The 24,499-nt window shown below is 39.9% G+C and overlaps 1 protein-coding gene and 1 long non-coding RNA gene across 4 annotated transcripts in view; one reads left to right on the top strand and one right to left on the bottom strand.

Moving 5' to 3' along the window:
- Positions 1-18,773, bottom strand: part of LOC310705936 — a 123,849-nt gene extending 105,076 nt beyond the window's left edge. The window contains exons 1-3 of one of the 2 annotated variants that reach the window (XR_014525536.1): positions 18,686-18,773; positions 5,558-5,645; positions 2,107-2,175 (exon numbers count right to left, since the gene is read on the bottom strand). This is a non-coding gene — a long non-coding RNA (uncharacterized lncRNA). The remainder of the gene's footprint in view (positions 1-2,106; positions 2,176-5,557; positions 5,646-18,685) is intronic. The other variant, XR_014525535.1, reaches the window with a different exon arrangement.
- Positions 924-24,261, top strand: DRD3 (dopamine receptor D3). Of its 2 annotated transcripts, XM_083500921.1 has the most exons (8): positions 1,315-1,369; positions 1,795-1,874; positions 7,790-8,086; positions 16,706-16,818; positions 18,250-18,392; positions 18,716-18,906; positions 20,496-20,838; positions 21,306-24,261. In XM_083500921.1, exons 3-8 carry the CDS (start codon positions 7,802-7,804, stop codon positions 21,500-21,502), a joined length of 1,272 nt encoding a protein of 423 aa, XP_083357047.1. In that variant the 5' UTR covers positions 1,315-1,369; positions 1,795-1,874; positions 7,790-7,801; the 3' UTR covers positions 21,503-24,261. The 2 variants fall into 2 exon arrangements, with proteins under 2 accessions (XP_083357046.1, XP_083357047.1); XM_083500920.1 differs by lacking the exon at positions 1,795-1,874 and having other exon boundaries at positions 924-1,369.
- The last annotated feature ends 238 nt before the right edge of the window (positions 24,262-24,499 follow it).

Here is a 24,499-nt window from a genome sequence, read left to right as displayed (position 1 = left end):
ACATGGGGATTGGATGTTATGTAATCAGCACCTTGGGTTAGAGCTTGATGGTTGTGTTACATACACACACACACACATATCCATAAAGGCCATAGAGTGCTGGTCTGAGGCTACATGTAGGGTGAAGTATCACATGCAATTTAATCATGGAAAGAAATTTTTCAGCAGGTCTTTCCTCTTTCATAAAGTGTTCTGAAATCTAAAAGCAAATTCTTCAATCAAATCATCCTAAAGTTATATTTTGAATGTACAATGAATAAATGAATAATATAGCCATATGAAATTATAGTCTAACATTCAGATAAGAAAAAACTGTCTTGCATTCACAGGTAAGGCTTATTGTTATTGTTATTATTAAGTGTTCCATAGGATGCTAACTTATACCGATATAGACTATCAGTCCATCTGGCTCATATTGCCTGTGAATAGTTATCCAGCATTTTAGGCAGGAATATTTCCTAGCCATACCTGGAGATGCTGGGGATTGAACCTGGAACCTTCTGCATGCAAACTACATGCTCTACCACACAGCATCATTAATATTAAATCTCTGGCCTCAACAGTTGTTAAGATTTTATGGATAGCATTTTTCTCAGTGAGGCCATCTCCCTTTAAAACACCATGGAAAATAATCTGAATCATGCTTGGTAAGCATGCAGAACTGATTCAGAATTCATAAGAGTTCAGCATCTTCATTGGATTCACACCTGAGCCCACCTCTGTATGATTTTAGTCTGTGGTCCCAAGCAGCCAGTGAAAACCAGACCTAATGTTCATTCAGTAGACTACGCCTCACTTTAACTATTCCCCCCACCTCCAAGAACACTTAACGTTTTGAATTTGTATTCTGCATGACATTCCACCTAATGGATTTTGAAATTGTCAACACATGGATAGCATGAATAAGACAAAGGCGACAGACATTCAGCTTCAGCTTCCAAGATATCTGAGAGGCACAGACTGGCAGGAAAAGCAAGCAGTATGTAAGAGAGGCTGATAAAGTTAGAGGAAAGGCAGAGAGGTGATGCTGTAGAACTGGAATATGAAGAGGGGGGAAGAAGAGGTAGGGAACAGCAGCTTATTCTATCAGCACCAAGGACAGAGACACCAAGCAGCTGGTCTTCGAGATCTTCAGAAAGCCATATGGGAAATGTATGGATATAAATCAGGTCCAAAATGACGCAAAGACTTGTTAGATCATTGTCCTACATCTCTGAGGCAAATATGGAAGAATTTTTTCTTGTTTTCTTACATAGTTGCAATGTCTCAGGAAGGGCAAAGTTTGAGTCCCCTGGGGCATACAGCGGCAGAGCTACATGAATCTAACACGTTCTCTATATCCTTCCAGAGCTGAATCTGACAGACGAGGGTAAGTCATTGTTTTCTTCTTTTGCATTTTAGTTCTGTCTTGTAAGATTTCCTGCTTTTAACCTATGCTCTTTGCAAATCTTTTAAAACACCTAACAGCCTGAAAGAAGACTAAGAAGAAGTAATATGAAATATGCCTAAGAAGAAGAATAAACCTGTCAAGGCTATAAACTACCTATGGTTCAAGGAGGGGGGGTTGTATTCTGTGCATTATCACCTGGAGGACAGGATAGTGAGAGCTTGTTCTTTTTAATGATTTCTCTTTCATAATCTAGTAAAGATTGTTAGTTTTAAACGCTCTCCTCCCTCTATAAGACTTTTTTTAAAAGGTGTGTGGAAAGGAGGTTGATGTTGTCACTTGCTATAACTGGCAAAGTAGCTCTTGACAATCCTGAGATAATTTTGTTTTGTGCCCCTTCAATGCAGCAGTTAGAAAGGCTGTCGGTTTGAAAGTCCTGTATATATTAAAAGTGAGTTTTCTAAGAAGAAAGCCCTACCCCAACAAAGTAAGTCATATTGAAAGAATGGTGCTATTGTTTTAAGGTCGGTACTGTAATTAAAATAATTTGAGGGATTTGAATATCTAGCGTACCAGAATGTTGAAATGAGCAAACACAGACTTGAGGATGCATTTGTATGTGTGCATACACATGTGCATACATGCATGTACACATGTATATGTGCCCACACACATTTTTCAAGCTGTATATATAATCTCACATGACCTAGAACACTGACCTTTGAGAAAATTGTTTTGATTATGGTATTTCCATCGGAGTTTTGTCCTTGAAATAGATGCACAAACTTCTGTAATTGAAAGGAAGTAAAAGAATGAAAGTCATAAAAATGGAGCTATAAAGGAGAATAGGTGAAGTAGATTGAGAATGACCTATTAACGGAAAGGAGGGTGGAAAAGAAAATAGGGGAGTTTCAGAAAAATACAGATGTGATCCCAAATGATTGTGATTATAATGATGAAGGTTAGTAAGCTTTTAATTTGTACCACTAAGTTGTATCACTAAGTTTTTAGTTCTGAAGCTTGCTCTCATTTGGCACAGTTATCCAATAAAAACACATTTGGAATCACTTTGGGTTCTATTGATTGTTTTTGGAACCAGCAAATGGAAATGATACCTGATAAGTGGGAATATGATTACAGCCACTGTCACTCAGTAATTACTTTTGATGTCAAGGCTGGTTGCTATAAAGTGCATTGGGCACACGGTTGTTTCAATGAACAGAGCTCACAGCAGAATCTTACGTAGTGTGAATAATTGGGAATTTCATTTGAGGTTTGCACTGTAAGCAGAAACCAGAATAAGCCTTATGTGTTGTTTCAGACTACTATTTTGACAAGCCATTTCAGTCAAAGATCAGGCTACACATGCATATTTAAGCGCAGTGAAAGGAAAAATAATTATCGCAATGCCAGGTGTTGACTTCCATGTCTGAAAATACCCAACACAGTCCAACCACTAAACTGAGTTTGCATATCACGCCTAACAAAACATGGTCAGTGGAGACTGTTAATATATTCAGCTGTGTACACCAAGTGATGAGATTTCAATAGATATATAAGAATGTATGTGAATCAAATCTTAAAAATGTGGAAGTAAAAGCAATATAAAAAGTTATACAGTCCAGTCTCTTGTACTGTGCTATGTCCTTCGAACCAAAGCCATTATAACAGATCAGGAGATATACAAAAGTGCAGCCTATAATAAGATTGCAGCAAGAAAGAAAACATTAGCAGCAAACTCAGATGACTTAAGATAGTTATGCAACCCCCAATCCCTGAGTGGTGAAATGCTTCAGGGGTCCCAGTGCATAAATTGGATTTCCTTGGAATTAAGGGCATTTGAGACATTTGAGACATACGATGCTTCTATGACATACAGTTTATCTACACATATATTCAAGTGCAGCATGTGATGCAAGGCTTACAGCATCAACACTCCAGCAGATCTTGCTCCCCCATTAAGTATTGAGTAGGGCACCAAAGTCATAGCTCTAGATTCTCTTAGAGAGCAAATCAGGCCCCTGTGTCTTTCCGGCTCGTTTCTTTTAATTCTCTTTCACACATACACACACACTAATGACACCACCACTAGCTAGAGGTTGGTGAGGAATGGCATTCCACCTTTAGCTAATTGGTTTCTGTGACAAACCATTGCCCAGTTTTTATTACAAAGCAGATACTGAACAGGTTACTTACCTAAGGAAGTGATTTGACTATTTTAGTGATCTGCTTTTCTGCAAAAATCCCATCATAAAATCACAGGCTCAGGCTCAATATTGAGCCTAACTCCAAACTTGTATGCAGTTAAGAAAGCAGTTATTTTTTTCTGAATGTGTTTGAAGCATCTCCAATCCAGCATTCGTGATTAAAGAATATTAAATATTTTTTAGAAATGATCCCTGAAGGAATAAGCATGGACCAATGGTACCAAATAGTATGGGAAACAGCCTTACTAGAAAAATTAACCAATAAACCGAAACTAACACGGGGACAAATAGAAGAAGACGCCTTCACCCCGGTATGGTTCCCCTTTATCACATACACAGCCCAACAAGACAATGACAAAAATCCACCAACAGCATACAAATCAATATGGCTAACCTGATCCAAAACACCCACCCACCCCACTCACACACAAAAACAAAGACCACCACAGCCAACCACAAATGAACAGCCACACCCTAGGCCAACCCCAACCTCTCTCACCACCAAAGGAACACAAGTGAACAGCAGAGAACCTGCACAAGCAACGCTGACACAAAACCCCACATATATTTACAGAAATATTGTAAAATTAAGGAATGCTAGAAGAATGTTGGAACAAAGTGATATAGCTTTAGTAGAAAGGTTATAAGGAATTAAGTACAAATAGATTAATAGAGTATTAAAGGAAAAATAAGGTTGAAATGTGTTAAGATAATTAAAGGAAAGGAAACAGGCGAAGATGGAAAGGAATTGCTGAAATAATTAATAGAAGTGGAATGCAAAAAGGGAGGTGTGAGGAGGTCGTGGAAATATGTGAAAGAAAGATAAGATATTGAAATTTATTATTTTTTTCCTTTTTTTCTTTTCTTTTCTTTGTTGATGTGTTTTTAAATTGTTTTTGTTTTGTCTTGTTAGTTTAATGTTTTAGTGTAAGGTAGTGTCTTTGTATTGTAATGTATTGTTTTTTCTTTGTGTGTGTTTTTTGTAGTGTTTAAATTGTTGTAAAAGCAATAAATATTATTTTTTAAAAAACAAAACAAAACCCCACATATATTAAGTAAAACATCACCACTGAACCCCACTCATCTTTCCCCCCTCCACCTCTTTCCCCCTATTCTTCCTAATGTATCAACAAATGAAACCGATTTGTGTGTTGTTGTTTTTTAAGTTACATGGGGGGGGGATACAAGAGAGAGACATTGCACATACCTTTGTAAATCAAGAAAATCTTTAATAAAAATACATTTAAAAAAGAAAGAAATGATCCCTGAAATAACGCTCCATAAACCTGCACAAATCAGCTAACATTTTTCTCTCTCTAAGGAAGGATTTTCCCCAAACCACAAGCATTGCTGCCATCATGCTGAGTTGCTTTATCTCTTTAAGCTCCCCAAAGAAAATTCCTGCCTTCCTTAAGCTTGACCAAGCAAAAGGCTTGGCTTTGAGGGATGCATTATTCAAGCTCTTCTTCAATGTCCATATGGGCAACCCCTAGCCTAGAATATCTCAACACCCTGTCCTTAGGCCTTCTGCCCAGGGGACATCATATAAAAATAAGCTGTATTTTTATTTATTTATAAATATTTATATACCACTGTATCATAAAAATATATCACAGCAGGTTACAGCAGTATAAAAACATAAAACCAAACAATAAAATCACAAAATGTTAAAAGCACGTTAAAAACAAAAAGAAATTAAAAGCAGGCATCAGTAGAACATTATGGGGGATGTACTCTTAACTGCCTGCATAAGCCTGGCAGTATAGAAAAGTTTTCAGCAGGTGTTTAAAAGTTGGCACAGAAGGTGCCCACTGAATTTCCATTGGAAGGGTGTTCCACAGGACCGGGCCTATGACACTAAAGGTTTGATTTCTTATTGTTGTCAAACAAGCCTCACCAACTGGGACAAAGGATTCTAGTTCAATTATAGTCTATGTTGCCAAGAGGAAATATATCAAATTACCTCTAATTATCCCCAGAACAGGGACTAGACAGGCACAAGCAGGTTAAGCTTCCTTCATGCTCTGAAGTCCATGTGTATCATTCATGCCCTGGAGGGATAAATTGTGAGAAAGGGATTCATTGGCTTGTATCTTGAGATTGCCCAGAAAAAAGGCCAAATAGCATTGCCACAGTAGTCTTACTCATACAGTAAAAGCAGAGGCTCAACTTGCTATATCTAAAAAGTATCTGCTTGATAGTGGGTTGACAGTAACATCTTTGCCTGGTGCCTAAAAGGTGATAATGATGGTGCCAGTGAGAGCACTCCACAGTCAGGGAGTCACCACTGCGAAGGCCCAACACAAAGAAAGGCATCAGAGGATAGACTCTGGGGCCAGGTAGGTTTGTGCAGAGAGAGGCAGTCCATAAGATACTTGTGTCCTGAGGCAACTAAGGCTATACAGGTCAAAATCAGGAATTTGACTGAGCCCAGAAATGACTCGGCAGGCAATGCAGTCAGGCCAGGATTAATATTATACGATCAGAACGTCTACTTCCCATCTGCACTCTGGCCACCAAATTCTGCACCAGCCGCAGTTACCAAACTGCCTTCAAAGGCAGACCCATGTATAATGCATTGCAGTAATCTAATGGAGTTGCAGCTGAATTACATACGCACTCGGAAAGTCAGCATTTTGCAATGGCTGTGGGTTCTACTGGGACACATGTATTCTGTATTGGACTCTGTATGGATCCAACTCATGTCCCACATTGTCACGCTAGACATGCCCCAAGGCTTTCATGTACATCACTGATATCATCACTGGTGCAGTAAAGACCAGATACCCTTCTGGATTACCACAAAAAGTAACAAGAATGGCCAAATCTGCACGTTGCATGCTGCACAGTGCAGATAGGTCCCTGGACTAGTGTTATATAGCCAAGAGACTCAATGTAATGACCCAATTTCAGCCGATGCTCATCATAAAAGTTCTATGGAATTCTGATGCAAAGTTCCAGAGAGGCCGTATATTTTGTGGAATTGTCTTGAGACGGAATCACTAAGAATAGCATCAGTACCTCTGGAAAAGTCATATCAAAGCTAAATGGAGCATAATAGGTTTCAGAGAACCATCAGAGGTTGATTGGGAATGAGAGACTTTGAACACCCTGCAGTGTGCCTCCTGCTGTATTCCACTTTGGACTAGGATTGTATCAAGCAAGTTCAATGGTGCAGGAACTGTGCCTCTTTCTCTACTTGGAAACTACTCAGCACTGTGTAGGAATGCTAATAATCAAGTAGATTTTTGTTAGAACTTTAAATTCCCTCAAGAAAAAGCAGCAAGTAGTCGATTTTAATTGTAGTTCAGTCCGGAACTAAGTTTGACTTTCTGGGACCCAGCCCAGTAAAGGAGACTGGTTTCTCAGCAAATCATTGTTGGGAATGAACAGCTAATGAGGAACCTGTGACAGTTTTTGCTAAAGCAAAGGTGATAGCATCACCCATATCAGTCTTAATGCCCACAGATTAATTTTTCAATGTGAATTCCACATGGTTCTTTCAGGAAGGTCAGGTTCCTCACATTATACCGCTGCATGGTATTGAAAGGTAGTTGTATGAAAAATACTACAGTTGCCCAGGGCACTGATCTCCAGTAGGCACTGAGCAACTTGCTGGACTTCCTAAGTAAATATCCCATGGCCAGTTATAACATTGCCAGCAACTGTTTGCTCCAGGCCTCAGAGTTTGTAGAAAGGAGCAAAAATGGTTCATCTTCTGTGTGCTTTCACCTTCCCCAATTTCTCACATGATCACTTGGGTATGATGATGATTGTGCTTCTTTGTGGCTGGTATGTGAAAGGTACATCTGGGGTGGTAAGACACACTGAAAATACAATCTGCACAGGAATGTTGGTGTTGAATGTGGCCACCCTTTTTTCCATTTCCTTTGTATTGGGTGGGTGTTAGAGAAAGGAAGAGTAGGAACTCAAAAAGCAAAATACTTTGGAACCTAGTCAGTACAGAAGCACAACTTTCATCTAAAGCACCCCAATGATTTTCTTAGCACTATTAAACAACTACCATTTCCCCCCAGATTGTATTTCATTGGCATTGAGCAATCTTACAAATGAATGACTTGTAGGGTTTCACTCATAGTCAGTGGCATAATTTGGCTAGTGATATGAAAATATAAACAGATTCTCTGTTCTTGGTGCACCACACCAATGTTCATCCAGTGTCTTTCTTTTTCAGATCTTCCATCCCATGATGACACCCTTCAGCAGAATCACTAGCAATCCCAATTCTACAGTATCAGCCCCATACTGGCAGGATAACTCCACAAAACCTGGATCACCACAGTCTCATGCCTACTATGCCCTCTGGTACTGCATCTTGATCTTGGCCATCGTTTTTGGGAATGTCCTAGTTTGCCTGGCAGTGTTGAGGGAACGTAGCCTGCAAACCACCACCAACTACCTTGTGGTGAGCCTGGCAGTAGCAGACCTGCTTGTGGCCACTTTGGTGATGCCATGGGTAGTATACCTAGAGGTCAGTATACTTTAGGCTGCCAGTCCTATGGCTTTTCTTTTCTTTTTTAGTATTTGTGCATGATTAATATACTCTCAAATTTTGTCATCCATTTAGAACTATACAAAACAGTAAACATCCAAAGCTATGGTCTATATCAGGGGTCAGCAAACATTTTCAGCAGGGGGGCGGTCCACTGTCCCTCAGACCTTGTGGGAGGCCAGACTATTTTTTGGGAGGGGTGGGATATGAACAAATTCCTATGCACCACAAATAACCCAGAGATGCATTTTAAATAAAAGCACACATTCCACTCATGTATAAAAACATTGATTCCCGGACCATCCGCGGGCCAAATTCAGAAGGCGACTGGGCCGGCCCCGGCCCCCAAGCCTTAGGTTGCCTACCCATGGTCTATACTGTTTCTTCCTCCACCATTAAATTGTGCAATTATTGTATTATTATGCACGTTATCACATGGGCCCAAACTGATCCAACAAAGAGGGCTCTGGGACCTAACTTGATGATACATTGAACTGGTAAATTACCAGAAAAGGTGGACATTCAGTTATGGCTAGGTCACTGTTTCAACCTAAGTATCTTACATATTTTACAAAAACAGCATGAGGAACCTCTTTGTTGCACACATGTGATAGACTCTGAGTGTTCTCTGCTTCTTCTAGTTTTTTAACTTAATCATAAAAGAAAAATCTAACCCAGGTCTTGCGGAAAAAGTGAATAACAGAGGAGTATCAATTGTTAGATTTGTGCTGCTAAGCACAAATATCCATGTGCATTTTCATGTCTATGCATTGTTGGTGTAGAAACATAATTTTAACAGAGTTGAGTTTACAAAGTTTTAACTGTTTATTAATGAACACTGTCTTTAAATAGATACCAATAGTCCCATCCTGTCCACAGATCTGGAATTATAATGATCCAAGAAGGGGACAGAAAATACTAATATAGACACAATCTGAACAGAAGCACCACCTACACTGCAATCTCAGTGCTCACAGACATTCGGTGCAATAAAATAATTCAGATATTTTGTTGCTGCGCTGCTTCTTGCTAGCTGATTTTAAGATGGGTTTTTAATTAATTTTAGAAGCTAAGGTGACATAAATAAATAACACACATATGCCACACGTACTACAGAGCTGTTGCCCTCCCACAGTGCAGACTTTTCTGCACTTGGAAAAACAGTTCCTCTTACAAATATATGCCTCAACACATCGCTTGCATTTATGGGACTGGGGTGACAGAATTATGCTTTGGATGGCAAAGGCAAGAATACCCAGCTGGAATACTGAAAGGTGTATTTGACATCACTTGTCCACATGCCGTTGATGAAAATGTCTTCAGCTAATTGCCAATAGCTTTTCTCAGACCATGAATTTTCCAGCCCATTAAGTAGTACATTCTGCACTAGAATCCAAGAGAATAGCACCCATGCATTAATGTATGTGGCTGACAACGGATGGAGATGGAGAGTATTTGTCCAGAGAACTCAGGGTCGGAAGACAATAGTTAAAACAGTGAACCATGCAGTTTTGCCATGTTATCCGCACCTGAAATACTCACGTAATAACTCTGATTTGTTTTAAGAATAATCCTAATTAGTCCATTTTAAGTAGGGATGAATAACGGTTAAGGATCTCGGATGACAACCATGCTTGGCTGCACCTACAAAAAGGAAGCATTTCATATAGCAATCCGTAGAACGCTTCTGGGGGCAGTCAAGGTGTCAAATGGTCTGCCACTTCTCCCAGAGGAGATAATAATATTGCTGTGGGACTCATCACTTAAAAAATAAAATAAAAACCTATCATGGCTGTAAGAATAACCTTTCTGTAATTTATCTCATGGAATAAATGCCACTCTTTCAAATATGGCATATATAACAAATCTCGTGTTTCAAAGCTAAAAGAAAGTTGATTAAGCCAATCTTCCTATCAATTAAGTGTTCAAAGGTCCCAACTAATTCTATGTATCTGGTAGTTCTGCTGTGAATGACTCAAACCTGGTTAAAGGTAAAGGTAAAGAGACCCCTGACCATTAGGTCCAGTCGTGGCCGACTCTGGGGTTGCGGTGCTCATCTTGCTTTATTGGCCAAGGGAGCTGGCAAACAGCTTCCAGGTCATGTGGCCACCATGACTAAGCTGCTTCTGGCAAACCAGAGCAGCGCACGGAAACACTGTTTACCTTCCCGCCGGAGGTACCTTACCTATTTATCTACTTGCACTTTGACATGCTTTCAAACTGCTAGGTGGGCAGGAGCAGGGACCGAGCAATGGGAGCTCACCCCGTCATGGGGATTCGAACCGCCGACCTTCTGATTGGCAAGTCCTAGGCTCTGTGGTTTAACCCACAGTGCCACCCACGTCCCTATAAAACCTGGTTACTGGTATGCATTTTCCTAAATGTGGTATAGGCTAAAAATGAAAAGGGCTGACATACATTTGAATTAAGCTAACTGTTGTTTTTTAATATGTTACTTTGTTGAGCTACTAAGACCTAATCGCAGGCCTTCCTTGCTTTTAACACTATGGATGTCAGGCAGCAATCCACTTTGGATTATTCACCAACATGTGCCTTTCCCACAGATTTTATCCTTAGTACACCTAATGAGGTTGGTTTCTTATGCAGCCTGAGGAAATATCTATACAGTATGACCAACATAACCCAGGATATGTTGGTTATATAGGGCCAACTGGGTGAAACCATACTACTAAAAATCAGTGCTCAGGAATGTCCCTGCAAATAGTTATGTTTCAACCAACCAGCACAACACCATTTCCATAGGTGCCTACCATACCTCTAGGCAATACATCTCTGACAATGCAGAGCTGAAAACAAATGGAGGCAAACAAATTAAGTGGATTTCCATTTACTACTGCTGCACAATGGTTTGGAGCTTCTATCATCTGGCAATATCACTCTTCACTCAGTAACAGATCAAGCATTTCTCTTTTCAATGATGCACTGACTAATTGCTTTCTGAAGAGATTTAGGTAGAGTGCTCAGTCCATTAAAAGTATCTGTTTTAGGAAGATATAGCTGAATGCCTTGGGATACAATCCTAAACACACTTTCATGGAAGTAAATTCCATTAAAATAATTATATATAATGAAGGCAAAAATAGCTGAGATAATGAAAAATAAATTAGGTCTCTAATCTGATTTTCAGCTGTCAGTAATTGTATTGGCTTCAGTGGAATTGCTGAAACCTGCATTGATGTAAATAAGAATGGATTTCTGCCCATTCTTTTAAAATCTGGTGGGTTCCTTCTTTATGCTTGCATTCTTCATTTGTGTATTCATTGCACTGTATCACACACTTCCTTCAAGGAACTCATAATGGCTCTACCCTCTTCTTTTCACCACAACTCTGTGAAGTTTGTTAGACAAGAGAGATAGTGACTGGCCTATAGCTATTCAACAAACTTCATGGCTGAAAGGAATTTAAACCTGGGTCCCCCACCTTTAGGCTCACCCTAACCACTATGTTGTTGTTGTTGTTTAGTCGTGTCCGACTCTTCATGACCCCACGGACCAGAGCATGCCAGGCACCCCTGTCTTCCACTGCCTCCCGCAGTTTGGTCAGACTCATGTTAGTAGCTTCGAGAACACTGTCCAACCATCTCGTCCTCTGTCATCCCCTTCTCCTTGTGCCCTCCATCTTTCCCAACATCAGGGCCTTTTCCAGGGAGTCTTCTCTTCTCATGAGGCGGCCAAAGTATTGGAGCCTCAGCTTCACAATCTGTCCTTCCAGTGAGCACTCGGGGCTGATTTCCTTAAGAATGGAGATGTTTGATCTTCTTGCAGTCCGTGGAACTCTCAAGAGTCTCCTCCAGCACCATAATTCAAATGCATCAATTCTTCCGCAATCAGCCTTCTTTATGGTCCAGCTCTCACTTCCATACATCACTACTGGGAAAACCATAGCTTTAACTATACGGGCCTTTGTTGGCAAGGTTGCATTCACTGTAATCTGAACAGGCTACCCTCAGACAGAGATGCCTCTATCTACCAGTTACCTGGAAATGCAAGTGGGCAGAATGCTATCGTGCTTAGGTCCCGCTTGTAGGTCTGCTGTAGGCATTTGCTTGGCAGGATGGTGGGGTCAATGGGCCTTTGATCTGATCTAGCAGGGCTCTTCTCGTGTTCTTAGGCCATTCAGGGAAAATAGATGGACACTGCCCCTCAATGTTTCAGATGACAGGTGACTAATTCTCAGGAACACCTTTATTTCTGTTCTACCTATGTCGCTTTCTGTTACAAGCAGTAGACAGCACAATCCTATAAATGTCTACTCGAAGTAAGTTTCATTGTGTTCGGTAGAGCCAGTTGGTAAGCATCCATCTATCTCAGGAGACAATGGAGGAATGTGCCTTTTTTTTGGAGGGGGGAATCAAACTGTTAAGAGACTTACAGTGCTTGCTGTGGCTGTAGAGACCAATATGGGAGAGACATCCTTTCTTGCAGCTGGGACAGATGAAGGCGCCCAGTTGCACCATGATGTTTCTTTTCTCTACGGTCGTCCCAGTTGTCATTCCTCCTCTGGTCACTATTACGGACACTACTGTGGATACTCAGTGGAGCTTACTCCCAGGTTAATGGGTATAAGATTGCAGCCTAAATAGATTTATGCATTAGCTGTGCATTTTGAAGGTGTGTATCTTTTTGTGGCAATAAAATTAGATTACTTGCAAAAATTAAAATTCGATTATTTACATTTAAGCTTTTTGGATAATCCCACCTTGCACACAAATTGGCTGAATTTAAAATACAGCTCTTGCATGACAGATTCTAATGTAGTGCTTTTGAATAAGTGTTCCGAAAGACGAACTTATGCAATAGATTCAAAATGTTTTATTAGAAATTGGTTTTGTTTAAAGTTTGGTTTTAATTGCTTTTGATGGCATTTTTTCTTCATTTTAACATGTTTCATTTATTATTTGACTGAATGTTATACATTTAGTGTCCTAGAAGTAGAGGTGTGCACACAAGAGACTAAATAGTAGCATTTGCCTATCAAATGCTGTTTGGATGCAAAAAAAAGAGAGAGAAGTCTGGACTTTTGTTGTATATATATCAAAACAGGAAATTTCAGACCTTTTATGTGCATCTGCAACAAATCTCTCTCTGCCTAATAACAGCCTTGTGCCTCTCTGTTGGAAAGTGTGCATGAAACAGAACAATAATGAATAATGATGAGTAAATCAAACCTAGGGCTATAGAATTATGAAGGGCAGCTGAACAGATGCTGCCTGTTCAGCCACTCATTAGCATTTAGTGTTTTTATTACTATTGAAAATCAGTAACAGGCAGAGTGATCTCTCATTTTGGCACTTCCACAGACCTTAAAGCAAGCACAAATCCCATGGTTTTTACTAGCATTTTGTAGTTTAAATTGCCTTTAATTAGGTCTTTTCTCAGCTCAGGAACACTCTTTCGGTCTGAGTGCTACATGCTGAATAGCTTCTCATGCACAATACTGAGGTAAATATCACCATGATCTAGAGAAGCCTTTTCAGTGGTATCCTCTCTCACAGCTTCCAACTTCGCAGGGCAGATAGCGTATTTAAGAGGCAAGAGAAGGCCAGCTCCCTGCCAGCCTTATTCAAAAGATTTATATCCTGCCTTTCAGGACAGGTGTCCTCACATAAATATAGCCTTATTTCACATAAAATCATTTATGTGAGTCTACCATTACACCCCTTTAAAATGAGCAGCAAAAATGTCAGTAAGACACAGCAATTAATGAAAATAGTGGATTGAAATAAAAGCATCTGAGAAAGGGACCATCCATATTTCATGGTGGGTTAATGGGAAATTAAGAGTGGTCTTCCTTTGTGAAGTTTCTCTGCTGTGTGACACCCCCTAGCAAAAGGTTTGGAAGGAAGGAAGGAAATCAGCAACCCAAGAAAATCACAAGTTTATGAAGCTAGCAATACCAAATAACTACTTTGGGCACAAAGAGAGTGGGAAGAATTTACAGAGCCCACCTTGATAGAGTGCATAGTCATATACACAGCATAAGGAGAACGCAAGGAAGTGATCTCTAAAGTAGACTATGGTTTTATGACACCTTTGGTGTAAAATAATCATTTGACTTGAGGCCTACCAGAATCTATCATGGCTGCTTGACTAGGCCTGGCCTGTTGAAGGGGAGTACGGATGCTAAATAAAACCTGTTGGAACTTATGCAGAAACACATGAAGTCAATTTCTAAATATTATGCAGTACATGGCCGGCAAGAACAGGCAGAGGTATTTTCCCTTGCTCCCTCATACAGCCCACAGCAGACCAGAGAACAACTGTGGTTTAGAGGTTTCATACAGCATTGATAATTTCATATATTTAATATGGGTTTGCTTGCTTTTTTGAGGTATGTTTACCCTGTCATGCCACAGGGCGGCTAACAATAAAACAAATTAAAATGCAATAAAACATTAAAAATACTAAAAAACTGTAGCAGTGGCCCAAAGTAAATCCTTGAGTGTGCTTCTAATAGAGAAGTTATGGTAGCCTATTACTTCATGAAACTGATGATTTTGCAAGTCCCCCCCCCCAAAAAAATAATAATAATTGGGGCAGAAATACAGCTAATATGTGAATCACAAAGATACAGCTCAAAGCTAGAACATAAGTTGCTACATGGCGCAAATGGCTACACATAACACAAGTTCCCAACATGCACACTAACAAAATGTAACAGAACACAGTGGGAATTAGAACTTAATCAGCAGACACCTGAAGGCAGCCCTGTTTAGGGAAGTTTTTAATGTGTGACATTTTAATGTATTTTTAATCTTTGTTAGAAGCCGCCCAGAGTGGCTGGGGAAACCCAGCCAGATGGGCGGGGTACAAATAATAATTACTATTATTATTAAATTGCCAGTGCTTATTGTGCATGTGTTTTAAACATGAAATGAGGTAATGATGTATATGATTGGTGAAAATTGAAATGCTTTGTTTGAAATTTTATAAATACTGCTGCCTGAACCACCAGGCAGGGTTGCAGTTTTGCGGAACGATCCGACTGTAACCTATTGCTTTGCAATAAACAACATTGGACTCCTAACTCCTCACGTTTCTGAGTTTTATTGACGTAAACTCAGGAGATAAGCTATTTTCTGGCTTACAACAAAACAATAAAACAGCAGATGAGAAACCACAATAAAAACGAAAAGACAAACAACTCAATTAAAAATAGCAGCAGATCAGGCAATTAAAAGGAGACAGATATCATAAAAAGCCATTAAGCCTGGGAGAACAGCATGGCCTTTATCCATTGTCTAAAAGTTGGTGAAGAAGGCACCAGACTTTTTATTCTATTTTTAAAAAAACTATTGATATCCCACTTTTTTCAAGATCTCAAGGTGGATAACAAAAATTCAGCAAAATAGCCAATGCAAAATGAACCATAAAAGTACACATGAAAACAATTCATAATGCTTGCTTGAGCAGCCATACTTTTAATGAAAGGTTACCAACAGGAGCTAGCCAAATATCACGGAGCAGGGAATTTAAAAGCCAGGATGCAACCATAGACAAGAAGGCCTGGCCTCACATTTCCATGGGGAATCAAGTTCCAATGGTGGGACATTGAGGAAAGCCTCCATGGCTAATTAATTCTCAGGAAGCCTGTGCAAAAAAAATTTTTTTTAAAAATACTGGCCTCATAAGTTCTCTGGTTCCAAATATATCCAGGGACTGAGTTCCACTGTTTGGGTGCCACTGCTAAAGATGCCTTCTTTTCAGTATCCTTTCAGAGCCCAGGAGCTGGGGGGAAACAACAACAAAAGCCTCCAGAACAGATCTTAATTGGTGGGCAGGTTCATGAGGGAAAATATGGTCTTTTAGATACCCAGGTCATGGTAATTTAAAGACCAATACCAAAACTTTGAATTGTGCCCCAAAACAAACTGACAACCTGTGAAGTTTTAGGGGTTTTTTGGATTAGCATTACATGCTCTCTGTAGTTGGCCCCATGTAATTAATCTAGCTGCTGTATTTTGCACCAGTTTCAGTTCTTGAACATTTTTGAGATGCAGTTCCACATGCAATGTATTACAGTGACATAGACTGGGTAAATAGACCATGAATAATTGAACGAACGCAGTGGCTGAATCAGCTAAATTTTACCTCTCCGTGCACTGCAGCCTCAATGAAAATAGGTTTCCTGCCCCTACTATTAAGCAAGGGAGGGAGCTGGGGCAGGCAGCGAGACTGGCAAAGTTCCTAATGGCACATTTAGTGTCATGTCTAGTTTAACCCTGGGTGTTGATTTCCTCGGACCTGCAAGGATGAACTTGAATGATTATTTGCAGGGTTTGATGCTTCAGTTGTTTTGTGATGGAATTAAATATATATATATATCCTGGTGATCCTAGTTAACATATCCCCACGTCCATTCCCCCACTTTCTAGATTTGTGTCTAGAGCAGCATTTAATTCTCAAAGGCAGGGCTAACTGCAAGAGGATATATGGGTTGAAATCCTAGGAGCCACACAGCTTTCCTCTATGAACAAGTCCATATAAAACAATTCTACAATTCTAATGGGAAGGAGCAACTGCAGTGCGTTAGTATTCAGTGCAATGCAATAGTGACATTTTGTGGTTGATATTTAGGTGATGGGAGGAGTCTGGAATTTCAGCCGTGTTTGCTGTGACATATTTGTTACTATGGACGTGATGATGTGCACAGCCAGCATTTTAAATCTCTGTGCTATCAGCATTGACAGGTAAGAACAAAAGACCACAACAGTAAGCTGTGGTAGAAATGGGAAATTCTCAGGTGGGCTAAGACGGGGAAGTGGGTTGAATTTTATGTTAGGGATTTATGTAGAAAAACAATTGTGCCACATATGTGCGTGCCACGTAATACGTCAGAATTGTGCCACATATGATAGTGGTTATGTATGTGTCAGACATTAGATTCCCAATCTGTGTCTTTGTTAGCAAAGTAAACTCAGGGAATCATTTGAGTATCGATAAAGTTAAGCAGATGTGATAGCAAACTATGGCCTGGTTCGTACATCATGGTAAGCCATGGCATATCAGGACCGTGCAAACGTGCTGGATGAATCCCAGAGTTCCCTCTCCTTAAGCACAATCTGTACCCAGCATCCCTCCCCAGCTTGGACAACACCCTAAAAACCTTGACTTATCTGTCATGTCATGCTGTGCTGAAAAGACAGTGGGTGCAAGCTCATCTCTGGGAGCTAACAATCTCATGCAGTCCTGTTAACACATACCGCTAGCTTGGCTTAGCATGATGTATGAATGAGGCCTATACATATGTTACATGCACACACATATAATAGCGCCTCAACCTTTTTTACACTCACTTAAATGGAGTGGGGAGGGGAACAAAAGATTTCTGCACTGGCCATTTTATTCCACCCAGTCATGCATCTGAAACCCAGTGACAGCACCAGAAAAAGGGGTGGGGCACAGAAGGAGCAAAGTATATTTCAAGGGCGGGGGGGGCAATTGCATTCCATATGTTAAGATCTCTGAAAGAAAAATAACAGTATATGTTAATGACAGGAGTTCAGCAGTGTGAGGAGTGAGCTTCTTTCATGGGGGTGAACTTGCCCCCCCCCCCACTGGTGCTGCCCATGCTGAAAACACACAAAGGAGGAAAACAGATGATTGTGATTTCGAGCAGGCAAATAGGAAAAGATTAACAATCTCTTTTCTAGACATTGTACCTTCACTCAAAATCACGGCATTCTTAACAAAAAAGTCAGGGTTTCATTACACATGGCCACATCCTCTGACATGCGCGCGCACACACACACACACAGAAAGCATTGCTTGTAGAAATTTCTTGTCATGATTGGCTATGTCTTTGATTTGCTGCCTCTTCTTACCATTAACAGATATTGACTTACCTGACTCTTTTTTCCAATCTCTTTTCCACACTGCTTGCTTTTTTTCATCTCTGGCTATTAATACTGAATTGTTCTTCACTTTTCTCATCTTCCATTTTGCGTCATTGTATTTATTCTGTTTTCCCATCTCTTCTTTTACTTTCTTCCACTTTGAATTCAACTTTGTCTTATCTTCCTCTGTTTCTGAATTTTCTTTCCTTCCCTTCCCTATACATTTCTTGTGCAACAATTCCTCCGTCTTTATCACCCTTGCTTTGGAGTTGGTTCACTTTGCAGATACACTGCAGTGGTTATGCCTGTTCATTATCAGTACAGCACAGGGCCCAGCTCTTGCCGAAGAGTGTCCATTATGATAGCAGTGGTCTGGTTGTTGGCATTTGCCGTTTCGTGCCCTCTTCTCTTTGGCTTCAACACCACAGGTAAATACAGTAACAATACCTTGAAGCACAGGCTTTGTACACAAACATGGGGCCTCCTACGGTTATGGCTTTAAGAACTCAGCTTCCCCTTTTCCCAAAAACAAAGTGGAAAAGCCATCTTACTTCTGTCAACTGTGGAAGATATTAAAATGGCTACTGGGAAAATGTTCAGCCTCCAAACTACATTTTTTAGATCTTACTAGTTTGTGGAAACAAAAACATATTGTATTTTTTCTAAGAACCATACCTTTATTATGCACACACAAAAATATGTAGCATGAAAGTTACTCTACCTTCTCTTTTCTATGTGTCCTTTCACTCAGGTGATCCAAATATTTGTTCCATATCCAATCCCAACTTCGTTATCTACTCCTCTGTGGTGTCATTTTATCTTCCGTTTTTGGTGACCCTGCTGCTCTACATCCGGATTTATATGGTGCTGAGGCAGAGACAAAGGAAGCGAATCCTCTCCAGACAAAGCAGCCACAGCGGTAAAACCTGCTACAAACAACAGGTATGACCCACAAACAAAAAGGCTTTATTTAGAAAGGGCCTTAACTGTCATATTCTATATAGTATGGCCTGTAGGGTTCTACTGGAGCCCAGAAGGGGTGAAATAGAAACAGCCCTATCGACTTGCAACAGGCCTATGTAGGCCTCATTTCTACACCTCCTGTGCCTCTTCCTCATATGGAGTCTGCTCAGCTCCCATAAACTACTGCAGCTGTTGTTTCCTTGCAGCTGTTGTTAAGACTACAGCTCCCACCTGGAGGTACCACATGGGCTGCTTTTGGCCTTCTGCAATGCATTCACTCTGCCTAACCTCATGTCCTACTTGTGGGCTTTCCATAGGCCTCTGGCAGGATACTAGTAGACAGACCCAGAATCACTCTTTTCATGTTCTAAGAATGGAAAGGGTTTCTTAATTTCTTCCTCTCTGGCTATTTGTTTTAGTCAGACTCACCCCTCAGTTGGAACTGATGCTTTTCCCCACCCCACCCTGCTCAGTGGGCAAGAAGACATGGGCATCTCTGCTCAGAACAACTTTGCAGGGTTTTGAATATGCAAAGCCGATTTGAGCATAGCATTAGCAGAGGGGCAGCTGAAAGTGTTTACCAATCATGAGCAATGATGGATCTGTTAGTCTTCATATCAGCTATTTCCAGCTCTACTCGAATGATTCACTTATGTGGTAACAAGCACTAGTGAAATAAATTACTTGCCTTTGAACTGCTAATTTTATTAATTACTTTGGGAACAAGTATTTTATTTACTAGTTTCAAGTATCATAAGGTATCAAATAAGGTATCAAATATCTCTGTTGGGAACACAGAATGTCATCAGGACTGCTGCAGCAATTGCAACCTCGGGCAATAAAAGCTACAAGAGATGATGGGTCCACTTTAGTGGTTAGTTTTTGTTATGAATAAAGTTTCTAACCACTAATTTCAGTGGAAACACACATTATTTAAAGCACGGGTATTTTAAATATCAGATATACTGCCCCTACCCTGAGGAAGAAATTACATATACAATCTGCAACACTCTATGGGTTAAGTTAAATATGAGTTTTATACTAACTAGCAGCCAAATAGTGTGATAATAGAGGGTTTAGAGTGTCGAACTAGAACTGAGGAAATTCGGATTTAAAATCCCACTCAGCCATGAAGCTCACTGGACAAACTTGGGCCAGTCACAATTTCTTGTATGTAACCTCACCAGGTTGTTTTGAGGATAAAATTGGGAAGGGGTCTGCTGCTTTGAGCTCTTTTGAGGAAAAAGCAAGACATAAATAAGGTTTTGTTTGTTATGCTATCTATTTTTGTGTTTTTATATTGTAAACCGCCCTGTGATCTTCGGATTACACTTTGGAGAGAGAGAGATTTATAACAGGTCAGTGGAACCCTACAAGTTTTGCATAAGAAAGGTCCCAGGATCAGTCCCAGATAAGGCTGGGGAGAATTTTTGCCTGAAACCCTAGAGAGATATTTCTAGTCAGTGTCAACAATATTATGCTAAAATGACCAGTGTTCTGGCTTGGTCTTAGGCAGCTCCCCATCTTTCTAAGTGGTTCCTGATTCTTGTTGGCCTCTTGTTTTTCAGCAACATACAGAAAGGAAAGCTTTGCACCAGAAGCTTCCCAGTGCACTCTTGTGTTGTTTGCAGCTAAAGAGTTCAGGCCAAAGGCTGCCTGCTGAAAAGAAGCCCCTGACACCCACAGAACTGCAGCAATATTTCAGTTTCTGCCACGAAGTTTCCATCTCCAGTACAGGGGATAGAGAGGTTGTTGATCTAAAGGTGAGGACAAAAGTCAAGGGAAAAAGTTTAGAAGTACGCAAACTCAACAATGGCAAAACAGCAACCTCTTTGAAGCTACCATCTCAGCAGCATCGGACAATACAGCTCAGAGAGAGGAAAGCCACACAAATGCTAGCTATTGTTCTTGGTAAGTACACATTTCTGCTCCTTTTTAAGAAAAGGCTGTGCAAGAATGAGGACCCAACTAAATATTACATGGCAGACATATATAACAGGTTTGAGGTTTTGTTTTGTGTTTTAATAAAAGCAGCTGAAGCAGGCTACAAATTTGGTTGGAGGAATCACAGAGAGGAAGAGTGCTTTTAAAAAATTACGCTTAAAAAGCTTGTTGTCTGCAGTTTCAATGTAAATCTACATTTTGCTTTAAAATATTTTTCTTCTACTTTCTGTCCTCCTTTATCATTATTTCTACATGGCTAAAGAGCTAAGAGACTCTCAAAGATGTTTCTTTAGTTATGTGTGAGGATGCCCTGAAAATAATGGAAAGAACTATGAATTGGCTCTCAGGTGGGCAGATTGAGCATGCTTTGTGTCCAGAGTTAAGCACTTTTGAGCCAAAGTGATGGTGATATCTCATTTTCTTTCTCATTCTAGGGACTTTCATAGTCTGCTGGCTGCCATTCTTTTTGACACACATACTGAATACTCATTGCAAAGCTTGCCACATCTCCCCAGAGTTGTACAGTGCTACCACATGGCTTGGATATGTCAACAGTGCCCTCAACCCTGTCATCTACACCACCTTCAACAATGAGTTCCGTAAAGCTTTCCTCAAGATCCTGAATTGCTGAAAACATGGAGAGCAACACAACATTACATACTATGTGGGTACTGCAGATAAACACACCTGAGTGGATTTTCTCAATCAACAGTGAGGAAAAAACAACATGAGACCTACTTTTGCATTGGTTTTTCTTTAGCAGCTACTATGAGAAATACTTTTCACAATAGCAGAATCTATCTGTTCTGTGTTAGACACTGGTGCAGAAAGAACCATGAAATTGCTTTAAAGTTTTGCGTCAATGAGAAGCACACATTATGAGACTGTCTGAATAGTTCCAGGATGCAGCATTATTGTGTCTGCCTGTAGGACACTTTGAAAGGAAAAAACTGTATAACTCCTTCTGCCATAGATACCTCCAAGTAGCATATATTTGACTATGAACAGTTGGGAAGAGATTCCTATTAGGAGAGGTCAGGAGCAGGAACATCTGATGTGTTTGCACTCAGTGTTTGAAATATAGCACAGTCATTAGATGCACATAGCCAACTGTGACTTACAAAGCAAATGTGAGTTCACACAGTTCAAAAAGTTGAGATCTGTGCACTACTATTTATCTAAACACGTCACACTGGCCAGTATAACATATGCAAGGATTCCTTGGAGTTAACTGGTTTCACCCACTGAAATAACAGCTAAAAAATTAAGTAATTATATTTCAGTACTATAAATAATTGAAATATATATAGTAGCTAATGCCAGACACAGTAAAAAGAACAGCTTTACCAACACACAACAAATAAAACAAATGTTCTAGATTTACGCTGATACATTAAAACGTCATTGTATATTCTTCGACTCTTTCCAACATTCACTTTACTTGGAAATAAGTCCAAGTTTTTCAGTGGTACTTCCAAGGATTAACATGTTTAATCGGAAGTATGTTTCACTGTGTTTGATAAGTCATGTAAACGTGAATACGATTGCAGCCTCAAGATTTAAGGCTCTGGACAAATATCACAACACATTGTTTCCTTGTCTGAAAGGTGGCATATAAATATTTTAAAACACAGTATAAGTCTTAAAGATAGTTTTCATACAAAATATTCAAAAATACAATATCAACAACTAACGAAGCTTCTAAAAACCTCTTCCAATAACATTAATAACACAACATTCATAAAACATCCAGTTCATGATGCAAAACAGGAATTCCACAAGACCACCAATTAGCAGAAACAGATGGAAAAGAGATTTCCCAGTCAAAGAAGGTGCTATCCTATGTAAGCGTTTCAGAAAGACTAGAGCATGGCCGCATTCCGGATATTTGCTAGCCCATATGCTAGCGTTATATAGTTCCAATTGAAATGGAGTTTCCCAGTTACTGTGACTTTCATTATATTGGTAGTAGTTTTCAGGTTGAAAACAGGTATGCTACATGTTTAGAGTTGTAGAGAAAAAGTGGTTTCAGGGAAACTGGCAAAGTATTCACCTTTTCAACAAAAGCTATTCTGTTGAGTGAAAACCTAGAAAGGTGGATTTATCCCACAAACAAAATGTATGTGTTTCCATGAAAGTGCTCAGTGGATCTGCAGCAAAATTCAAAAAAAGTTTATGGCATTTGAGAAGCACAGATCTGATTTAATTTAACAAAAGTATCACATGGATCTTGGAATGCCAATTCTAAGCTCTTAAAATTATTCTTAGTTCTTAGCTGCCTAGCTCAAGATTGACTTGGTTCTTTGTGACATCAGAGTACCTAAGCCAATTGCATCCTGAGTGGCCATAACATCTTCACTTGAAAGACAAGCAGCAGAACAGCTCAAGAAACCGGAGCTTACTTGACAGCCTATCAAACAATAACATCAAAAGATGCAGGGCAGGTGAGAAGATCAGCTCCTAAAGAAACTGCAAGAGTTAAAAAGTCCAAGAAGGGCATGGAGAAGAATGTAAATACAACTCATTCACTGTCGGGGCTTTTGCTAGCAGGTGTGGACTTAGTCAACAGCTGCACATTCTACACGAGCAATGCTTTTTACATTCACCAAGGCTCTGATCCTGGATTGCAGTCCATGTTTTTGAACTTTAATAATGCTTTCTATCCAGACAGCAAATTAAATTCACAGAAGGCAGCAGATACCCCTTAACCATTTTTAATAAATAGATACAGAACCAAGCTTAAAGTTAATGCTGTATATTTTCCAACCTGTCTCCTGTTATATTTGATTTTATTCTTATAACAGTTGGATATATTGTTGCACATATACCCAATCTCTGAGTGCTATGAGATTCCAGGGGTTCCAGCCCCTGGTTCATGTTTCCTTTTTGGAATGAGGCAGAGTGGACTGTGGTGTCTCTATGACCCTCTGCTTGCTGCTCATGAGGAAGCTGGCTTTATATTTTAACCAGGATTGGGTCTAGGGATTCTGGAGGCTTGATTAAATTCTAACACTTCCTGGGTCCAGGAATTGAAAAGTGTCTAGCACTCACACACTCATAACAGTATTATAAAGTTCATAGCTTTACTTGACATTCAAGTACAGAATGTGTTTTGTTTGTTAATCACAGGGCAACAGCATTCCCTTAGTGTAACCATTTTTATCAGTAAATCAAGCCAACTGGGGGGGAAAGCTATCAATTACATTGAGTTTTATATTCAGCTTTCTTAAAGCAAAGGATCAACCAGAAATTGAAACTGCGTTGCTACCATATGACTTTTTATCAAACATACAGTGTAGATAATTTTGGTTGGATTTCTGTTCATGACATATATTTCTTAAGGCATATATTTCTGAGTACCTGAATAAACTTCTTCGTTCTTGGAATAGATGTACTGGAATGAGACATTCATCTTTGAGAGGCAGTAACTTTTTGTTGTTGTTGGTATCCATCTGTCTCGGGAGACAGTGGAGTGCGCCTCTGGGTATGAAGTCAAACAGCTGCATTAGCAGCACCAACGTTTCCTCCTTGGGGTACAAGCCTGGGCAGTGTGTATGGAGATCCTGGGCTTCCCAGACAACAAGACCCCCCTCTCAGCCTATGGCCCAAAGGAAAGTAGAGCAATATG

The sequence above is a fragment of the Podarcis liolepis genome (assembly GCF_965112155.1).
Source record: "Podarcis liolepis genome assembly, chromosome: 4".
NCBI classification, from domain to species: domain Eukaryota; kingdom Metazoa; phylum Chordata; class Lepidosauria; order Squamata; family Lacertidae; genus Podarcis; species Podarcis liolepis.
This window is presented reverse-complemented; position numbering and strand designations above follow the sequence as displayed.